The sequence below is a fragment of the Apteryx rowi genome, unplaced genomic scaffold (genome assembly GCF_003343035.1).
Source record: "Apteryx rowi isolate R43461 unplaced genomic scaffold, aptRow1 scaffold_94, whole genome shotgun sequence".
In the NCBI taxonomy this organism is placed as follows: Eukaryota; Metazoa; Chordata; class Aves; order Apterygiformes; family Apterygidae; genus Apteryx; species Apteryx rowi.
In genome coordinates, this window is record NW_020451249.1 from 1,107,894 (window position 1) to 1,117,549 (window position 9,656).

A 9,656-nucleotide genomic window follows, 5' to 3' on the forward strand; every position below is an offset into this window, starting at 1 on the left:
TGGAGAAGAGAAGGCTGAGAGGAGATCTTATCAACGTGTACAAGTATCTGAAGGGAGGGTGTCGAGAGGATGGAGCCAGACTCTTTTCAGTGGTGCCGAGCGACAGGACGCGAGGCAACGGGCACAAACTGAAACACAGGCACTTCCATCTGAACATGAGAAAATCTTCTTCACTGTGAGGGTGACGGAGCACTGGACCAGGTTGCCCAGAGAGGTTGTGGAGTCTCATTCTCCGGAGATATTCAAAACGCGCCTGGACACAATCCTGTGCAATATGCTCTAGGTGACCCTGCTTGAGACTAGACGATCTCCAGAGGTCCCTTCCAGCCTCAACCATTCCGTGATTCTGTAAGCGCCTTCTCATAAGAGAGGATGGAGGGCACGGATCGGGAATGCAAGAACTGCAGGGTGCAAGGCTTGAAGGCGCCGACCCAGAGAGGGACCAAGCGTCGGACCCCCAGCAGCACCCACTGCTCCCGGACGGCACCGGGGGATCTGCCCCACGGCGCCAGGCCTGGGTACGGGATAGCGCCGGGATAGACACGGCTCCAACGGCATCCGCAGGCAGCYGGGGCCCGAGGAGGCTGGTGCAAAGCCCCCGCAGTTCGGGGCCCGCGGTCGGGGGAACGGGGCTGCGAGGAGCRGGACGGGCAGCTCCCGCATCCCGCGTGGGGCCAGACCGGCAGCGACGCTGGAGCCGGGCCCGCGGGACCCTGGGGACCGCCGAGGCGTAACGGGAGAAAGTCCGAGATTAACGCTTGCAACAGTCCCCCCTTCCCTGCAGCCAGGGAAAGTCAGCTGGGTCAGAGGGGATTTCTGCTGGGAATGTCTGGGCTTCCCAAATCCCCTCGCTCGGCGGGCCGGGACTCACCACGCCCAACGCACACTCGCCGCTTGGACGCCGGAAGAGCCGTCGTTAGGGCTGGACGCCGGCCCAAGCCCGGGGAGCTGAGGCTAATTTCCTCGCTGGAAAACGACCGCTGGGAACGACGTCCCAGGCGACTTCCAGGTCGGATGTACTGGTGGCCGGACTGGATCTCGCTCCTCCGGACCAGCGCCTGGAGGTCACCGGTTGCTGCTCAGCTGCTCCGCACTGCCAGAGCCAAGCAGGATCCGGCTCCGCGGAGYGAGCTGCGAGGGACCTGCGTCGGCACCGGCCGGAGCGCCCGGCCTCCGGCTGCCTCTCGCCTCCTTGCAAGGAGGGAAGGAGCCAGCAGGATGCAGGGAGGGGGGAACCACCCTGCTGCTGCTGCTGTTTCCATTTAAAGCCGGAGAAAGCAGCGGTTACGGCGCGTTTCCCGCAGCGCTGCCCGCTAACCCGCTGCCCTGCGCATCGCTCCGCGGGCCGGGAGCGCCGGTGGCACCTGTGCCGTGCCAGCGCCGCGGGGCCCYGCCGGCGGGGGGACAGGTACGTCCGCCCCGCTGCGCCCTCGCGGCCTCCTCGCTTCCCTCTCCGGCCTCGCCCGGCATCGTCCCGCCGCTCTCGGTCCCTTCCTTCCCTCTTTATCCGTGTTCGCCCCCAGAAGCCCCCGTTCGGCAGCTTGAAACCGCGGCGGCGTGCGAGAGCCGCCTTCCCCCCCCCCCCGGCGAGGGCCGGACCGGTCACGGCAGGAGCGGAGCTTCCCCGTTTCTACCTCCCGGGGTCGCGTTGGAGATCGCCCGTCCAGGCGGAGAGTGGGGGAAACCGAGGCAGGGAAGCAAGCCTGCCTGCAGCACCCCCCCGAAACGGGCGGCCAGAAGGAGCGGCCCGTTACTCGGAGGTTTTGGCCAACAAGAAATCGGCCTTTTGCGCCCGTCTCCCAGGCCGCCTGCCCAGCCCGGCGTCCCGATCTGTTCTCAAGAACTGCCTTTCCGTATTTCGGCCTTCCGGGACGATAGCTGGGCTAAATTAGGAAATCTGACCTCCCCTTTCCTTCCTCATCAGCACGAGCTGATACACCGCAGAGATCAGGTCACGGTATCCTCCCGAGCTCCCGCTTCCTACCCGGCGCACGCTTGGAAAGCGACCCCGAACCGCGGTTTTCCGAAGCTAAGGCAAGCAAGGAGCCGGCACGCAGGCAGGGATAGGCAGAGGCTTGAGGCGGCACCAGGTCGCACCCGGGCACCCGGCCGCGAGGCAGCTCGCCGTGCCGGCCGGCACCTGCAGCTCCTGCACATCCCGCCGCCCGGCAGGAAACACGTGTTGCCTGCGCGGTGCCTCCCAAGCCACAGCCGCCCCTTCGTCCCTTCCTCTTGCAATGAGAAGCTCAGGGACGGAAAACGCACCGGCTCCCTCCGAGCACGGCAACACCTGGTCCGTCGGGGCTCGGCCCTCAGTGGCTGCTTGTCCAGAGCCAATTTTTTTGCACATGAATCCCGACACTTCCCCTTCTTGAAGCGCAGCTGAGGCTGAGTAATGCGAGAGCGCTTCCATTCTCCCTCGCAGGCGCCCGGCCTTTGCCCGCGCGAGCGGGAGTCCACCCACGAGGGCATTCGCAGCTTCCCCCGGATAAGATGATCGCAGGGAACGCGATGCCCTTCAAATAAAAGGCAACGCTTGCAGAATCCGCGCGAGCTGTTTAAGCCGCAGCGCAGCCAAGGGAGTCCGCCCCGCGCAGGGGTCCTGCCTCCGGCGTTGGCGGGGAAACGCTTGCAAAATCCACGGCGCGGCTTCGAGAAACCAAAAGGCAAAGAAAACTCGGAGCCTAAAGAAAAGGGAAGARCAAATGGCATTTGCGGATGCCACCCCCGATTTGGGGGGGGAGCCAGGGGAATAACTCCAATTTAGCGGCCCGCGGGGGCATGGCAAAGCCCGTTCCCCTCGGAGGACGACCCGCCGCGCAGCATGCCGGCGGTGCATGGGAAGCCTCGGGGAACGCTCTGCTYGCCGGGGAAGCCCCGCAGGGAATCTCCAGCGCGGCGGGTATTTTGTAATCCCTCGGACAGGGCGTTTTGGCAGGCGGGTGACAGCCAGGAGGGCCGCGTCCCTCGTGGGACAGCGCCCGCCCGCTCCCTCCGCCCCGGCCGCCGTGGGCGGGAGCCCCACGCGCTCCTCCGTGGGAAGCGCTGACATGCAACGCTCGGGGGAAGAGGCGAGAAATCCCGTCGGACGGCGCGGCGTGGCCGGAGAGAGCRCCGGGCCCCCGCGGCAGTTTGCACCGGGCCGTTGCACCATCGCTGCTGGCTGCAGCAGACGAAGACGCTTTGGCTGCCGGGACGGGAGGGGGGACGTTGGGCTTTGCCCCCAGGGATGCAGAGAGGGGCCGGTTTAGGGGCTGGGAGATGCTCGGGATACACCAAGCAGGAAGGACGCAGCCCTTATTTCCTCCCACTCGGCGATCGCCGCTCGGAGCAGCCGCCTCCTCGCCGGCCGCAGCCCCGTGGCCTCCGTGCCCTCCCGGGGCGGCTCGTCCCCCTCGGCCCCCCGCGCCGCGGCACGGCACAGCACGGCACGGCACGGATCAGAGCCCAGGCTCGGCCGCGCCGCCTCCCCTCCGCCGCGGCTCCCAAAGGCCTCGTTCCAGGTCGAAAGTGCAGATCCGATCTCAGCGGCTGGCGCTCGCCCAAGCGCCCGCGATGCTATTGCTCCGGCTTCCAGGATACGGCTCGAGCACGGCTCGGCTGCGAGGACGTCCTGCCCTGGCGCGGGACGTAGCCGCTCGGCCGCTACTGCCGCTCGCCTAAAACCTGACGCCCTGCTGCATTTCGGGAGGGGAGAGGAGAATTTCTTAATTAACATTTGCTTCTCTCTGTCGACCGCTTCTAAAAGCAAGGGATTTTCCTTCAAATGAAGTCCTGCCCGATCCAAGCGCTATCCACGATCCCAGGCTTGCGGGGACCTTGCCCCCTGCTCCCATTCCACCCTCACAGCTGCGCCTCATTGCAGCGTGGGAAGCTGGGGCATTCCCTGGAATGAGTCCATTGCCCTTTCCCTGACTCCCAGGGGGACTTGACACTCACGCGTCCCTCCCACCGCGTCCTGATTGAACTCTCGAGAAAATAAGAGCACTGGGTTTTCAAACAGCCCTTCTGAGTGCACTCGCGCAATGTCTAGGCACTTTTTTTTTCCCCTTTTTTTTTTTTGCAAGCTCGCATGCAAACAGCAAAACCCCCAGGTAATAAATAGCGCGCGCAGAGGCCAGCGCGGGCGAACATCCGCGCCCTGCAGCCAGCTGCATGCAAAGCAGCCGGGCCTGCCGGCGCGCTCCGCGGACACGCGTAAAGGGGGCTTCGGCTTCCGAGGCCACGGCCCCTCCGCCGGCACCGGGGCCCTGCTGCAACGCGCCCGCGTGCCGCGGAGCATCGGCGCGGGCCGGGAGGCGCCGGCGGCGCAGGACCTACCTCCTGGAGCAAGGTCGCCTCGTACTGCTGCAGCTGCCGCTGGAAGCCGAAGTTGGGGCTGACGTAGGAGCGGGCGGCCTTGGTGGCGGCCAGGCAGCGCTCCCAGCCGAGCTCAGTGACCGTCATCAGGTAAGCCACCAGGACGGTGGTGCTGCGGGAAACCCCCGCCAGGCTGGCGCGGAGCGAGGGAGCCGAGTCAGCCCCGCGGGCGTCCCTGCCGCCGCCGGCGCCACCGGGCAGCGCGGCCGCCGGCACCCGGCTCAGCTCCGCTCCCCGAGCTGGGACGCCTCTTTCCAAGGGCATCCGCCGTCCCGGGGATGCTCCGGCTGCGGGTGGCTGGGGCAGGTGCCTCCCCGTCTATTGGGATGCTGGGCTCCCCGGGGCACGGACCACCCGTCCCCACGGACCCGCGCGGCGGCAGCGCCGTCGCCCTCGTGCTGCTCCTCGCCGCCTCCTCCTTGTCCTCTCCGCAGCCGACGTTCAATGCCTGGGACGCTCCTTCGCGGATCCCGCTCCCRTCCCCCAAGCGAAGGGCGCAGGGACCCTCGCACCGCTCCCGTGAGCCCCCGGGACCCTTCCTGCCCCCGCCAGCTCCCCGCCGGTGAGCCTCTGCCGCCGTCGGTAAGGAACCCGAGCGACGCAGCGGGCACRGGAGCGCTTACCAGTGCACGAGGCAGCCTCCCCCGCGGAGCCGGCACTCGTGGATGAACTCGATGCACTCCTTGAAATGCTGCATCCTAGAGGGAGAGAGCGGCAAGGTGAGGCGGGGGCCGAGGCACCGAGCGAGGCCTGGGATGAGGGGCCACCCCCGGGAAGAGCAATCCTTCCCAGGATTTCCCAGCCTCCGCGGCCCGAAACCAAGGCGCCAGGGCCGATCTTCTTCTAGGAGGAAGGAAACGATGTGAAGGACTTTCCCGGGATTTCCTGCTTCCTAAGGCATCGCAGGGCCTGGAGCAGGGCGACGCCACCAGCAGAACCGGCTCCGGGATGAGCCGGAGGCGAGGCAGCCTCCGGGGTGAGCGCCCGCGGGACGGGCACGTCCCAGCGGCGGAGGGGACCAGCTCGCCCCCAGCCCGCCGAGCGGTCCAGGCACCCGGCGCCGCTCCGCGCCCCACGCCGGGCCCGTGTCCCCCGGCATCTCCCACCCGCTGCGAGGATCGGACTGGGAAACTCACCCTCGATGCCGAGAGCACCCGGTTCCCCCCCGAAAGGAAGATGYAGCCGAGGCGGCTCGCGAGCCATTTCGGCAAAAGCCGCCCCTGCAGCGGGCGCGGGGAGGAGCGGGGCGATTCCTCTCCCCTCCGGATCCCCCCGGCGCGGCCGCGGGCAGCTGCTTCGGGCAGGGCCGTGGCCGTGCCGGGGAGGCAGAGCCGGTGGCGGCAGCCCAGCGATGCGCCCTCGGGCACCTGGCTGCGTTCCCGAAATAAAAAGTACTGCCGGGAAGCGGCGGATCCCGGCAAGGTGTGTGTGGGGGGGGTCACCTTCACCTGAACCAGGAGGGAGCGGAGCAGCGGGGATGGGCACCGCTCCCGCTCGTCAYTCCCACGTGATGCGGGAATGCAGCTGCTAAATCCTGCCCAAACCGACCGGCATCGCCGAGAGGGGCTGCGCGGAGCCAGGTATTTTCCTGCTAAAACATGTGTTTGCACGAACCCAGCCAGCAAGGAGAGACAGATCAGAGAAGGGGAGGCTGCTGGGCAGTGGATGGAGCCTGCAAGGAGGCCGCTGCCGGCTCCGGGGCCGTGTGGACCGCATGCCGGCAGCGTGGCCGAGCCGGGAGCGGGAGCCGGCCGCCCMGGCGCGCGCCTCTCGCCGGCACCCTCGCCTCCCGGACTTCCTCTGCGTCCGCGTGATGAGGGTGGGCGTGCGCTCGCCTTCCTGATTTCTCAGAAGCCCAGACCCGAGCTGCCGCAGAGTTATTCCCCTGCCGGACACTCGCCCCCGGCCAATACCCCCTAGGTTTCCCTGCAGGAATAAGGCAGGACCCGCTCCAGCTTTCCACCTCCATCTGATGGAGAGGGATGCTCTTCTTTCCTTGGAATAGCAGAGTTTGGGCATCTTCTACGAAACCAACCAAAGGCAATGCTCAAAAATAGCAAGGGTTTCTGCCGCCCAGAGCTCAAAAAGAGGGAAAACAGGGAATTCTCCGAAGCCTTGGCCACACACACAAAATATTTAGTCTCTTGGCCATTAAAGGAGGTGCCAGTCCGTGACTCCTCATGGGCTACGGAAATGGCTCATCCTCAACCGCAGGAGCAAAGGAACCACCTCCGCCTGGAGAGCAGGGGCCTTTCCTGACCCCTGGGCTCGTACCGAAGCTCATCCGGGGGGATTTCTCCTTGTCCGGCTCATCCCCACGGAGCAGAGAGGCAGGCAGCAGCCCCCGGGGCCGCCGTGGGTTGCTCACACGGCCCGCACAGGTCGGAGCCCTCCAGATCCCAGGGGGGATCTCCGCAGCTCCGCCAGGTTTTCCAAGGCTGGGCCGGCGCGAGGGGAAGGTGTCCCCGTGCGTCACCGGCCCCAGCCCGCAGGACCGGCGCGCTCAGCCCCGTGGAGCCGCGAGGCCCCGAGGCACAAGCATCTCCAGGATGCCAAGTTCACCAGGATTGTGAAATCCCAGGCATAAACTGACAGGCAAAAAATAGCCTAAGTCTTCCTTCCGGCAGCCAGGCGTGGGGGTTTTTTCTTCTTTTTTTTTCTTCAGCAGACATGCCACAAGTGCAAAGAAATGAGAGGAGAGGGAAAAAAACCAGCATCCAAAAACCCTGGTTTTGCTGAGGCAGGGCTTTCTTGTAAAGCTTCTCTTTCCGCTCAGTGGGAGCGTGAGCAAGCAGAATTACACGCCAGGGACACGGCCGGTTTCTCCAAAGGACGCTGGAAAACCAGCGGCTCCGCAACTGGGTTTAGGTCTGGTCATGGGACCGCCGCCGGCACGTGAGGTCCTGGGAGAGAGAGAGAGCCGCCACGGCACCCGGCAGCCCCTCGCCGGGGTGGCCGCGGGCGAGAGGCTGAGCCCGTCGCAGCTCACTGCACCTCCCGCAAGGGCGTGGGAGCCTGCGCGGGCCCCGCGTTGCGTGCGATGACCCCCCGCGGGCAACGTTAGCGAGCGCTACGGCAGCAGGGGAAAACCGCGGCCGCTGTCAGGCTGGTTTCTGCAGAATCGCCTGCGCTGCCCCGCACGCTCGCCTCTCGTTTTCCGTGAGAACTCATTTTAATAATTATTCGATTTCTCTTCGCAAGGAAAATGTTGGGAAGATTTACACAAATCTTTTTTTTTTTTTTTAACCTCTAAACCAAGGAAAAACACCCCCTTTCTGAGCCCTCCACGGTAGAAACGATTCTGAAATTCAGTCGAAAACTAGATTTACTAGGTTTACTGACTGCATACGCACAGAGAAACGTGGAGATTTCACCAACCCCGAATGCTGTTAACCACCTGCGAGCGAACCACCGCTTCTTTGAAGCTCAGCAACGATACAAAGCTTTTGCGGCACGAATGAGTTTGAACCTTCGGTTCAGCGGAATTTGAACTTTTATTATCAGATAATTAGCAAAACGCTACCCAGGGAGGCAAAGGGATTGCAAATCACTTACAGGTTTTGACTGGATGAGTCCGAGGCCGATATACAGAGATAAGTCAGGCCCTGCGAGAAAGAGAGAGGTGCAGCAGTAAGATACCGTGGAGAAAGGCRAAATCTCCCATTTCTCTCTGTTCCTTCTCCCTAGAGGAGCCTTAGCATAACACGTGCTTGGGATAAAATCCCTGCTGCGATCCCAGGGCATTTGTGCCGTGGGCAGAGGCAGGATTTCCCCGGGGCCCAGAGCAGCGCCCGGGACGGTTCCCGAGCCAGGAGGATGCTCCCGACACCTCCGGCCCAGGAGCTGGTGGGAGAAGCCGGCRGCTCCCCCGGGGCCACATTCCTGGGCCCCACGGTGGCAGCGAGGTGGGAGCCCTGCCAGCGAGACGTGCACGGACACGGATTCACCCCCCCCACGCTCACCAATGAGTTATTTCCTCCCYGTCCTCTTAATACACAATAAATCATCCTGCCGCACGTTGGCGTAGGTCAGATTACTTTCCTTTCTTTAAAGCCTCGCTTCCTCGATCCTCCCTGTTCCGAACTAAAATTAGAGCCTTTGCAGCCAATTTTTTTTTTTTTCCTCCAAGCCAAACGGGGTGGAAATCCTGCCAGACAGGGCTGAAATAGCCGAGCGCCCCGCACCAAAGACTGCCCCGTCTTCATCCGTCTCCTCCCGGGTACCTCTGCGGAAAAGCCCCTGGTGACAAGCACCAGCCCAGGCGATGGGGAGCGGCGGAGGATTTAAGGAGGGAGCGAAGGGAAGCCTGTTGGGCAGTTCCAGCCCCATCCGCCTCCCGAGGCACCAGAAAGCGCCCGGAGCGAGCTCCAGCACYGCGAGGGGCAGCCCCGCGCAGTCCTCACTCTCCTCATGAGCTGCCCTGCTGCTGCAGGTGGATGGGAGCTGCTGGGAGCACAYGCGGAATGAGTTTGATGGGTCTCAGCCCGGTCCCTGCAGATGGCACTTGCGAAACCAARGAAGCCCGGAGCGACGCTTGTTGAAAAGCTGCAACGAGCCCCACTTCCCACATTGCYGAGTGAAACCCCTTCGGGCCAGGGGGGCTGCGGGAGGGACCGGGCTGGGCTCGCAAGGGGACTGTGCAGGGCCTTTCCTGTGCGTCTCCCCCTCCATCCCTTGTCATACCCATCCCGTGCTCTCCGCCGCTGGCCTGCCCAGCGCATCCGCAGCCGAGGATGCTCGGCAAGGCCGCAGGAGACAGGGACCAGGACCGGGCCAAGAGGCTTCTTCACCCTCATCCCAKCTGAAAGGCGAGCTTGCCAGCAGCCCGGGGCACCCTGGAGCTCCGGCTGGGACGGGAGGAGGGTGTTGCAAGGGGACCAAAGCGGGCAGAGCTGTCTGGACCAGCCGGGGCTGCAAACCGGGGCTGAGGGGCTCCGGCAGGGCCGGGGGATGCAGGTTCGGGAGAGGAGGGGACGGCGAGTGGGGGCCGCGGCTCAGCCCGGGATGCTGGAGGGAGCAAACCGGCCTCGGGCCGGGTGCGGGTATCGCGGGATGGGATGAASCGGGACGAGCGGAGCCGCCGCAGCGGCTTCCTCGGTGCGCGGCGCGGGGCTGCGGTTCGGGGCCCGGTGCGGGGCTGCGGTTCCCGGGCCGCCGCCGTGATTGCCACGTTGCTCAAGCCGCCGCGCCGGTTGCAGTTCCCCTTCGGCGGTGTTGTAAGCGCGCAGGGCGCTTCGCTGCCCGCCCGGCCCCGCGCAGCGCCGCGCCGCAGCGGCCCCAGCTGCCGCGCCGCTCCC

At 65.2% G+C, this 9,656-nt stretch overlaps 1 protein-coding gene across 1 annotated transcript in view; it reads right to left on the reverse strand.

Moving 5' to 3' along the window:
* Positions 1-9,656, reverse strand: part of LOC112978471 (dual specificity protein phosphatase 22-A-like) — a 16,452-nt gene that overhangs the window by 2,275 nt on the left and 4,521 nt on the right. Inside the window, exons 4-6 of the mRNA XM_026092038.1 lie at positions 7,915-7,964; positions 4,983-5,057; positions 4,321-4,492 (exon numbers count right to left, since the gene is read on the reverse strand). Of these exons, the coding sequence (XP_025947823.1) occupies positions 4,321-4,492; positions 4,983-5,057; positions 7,915-7,964 (297 nt within the window). The remainder of the gene's footprint in view (positions 1-4,320; positions 4,493-4,982; positions 5,058-7,914; positions 7,965-9,656) is intronic.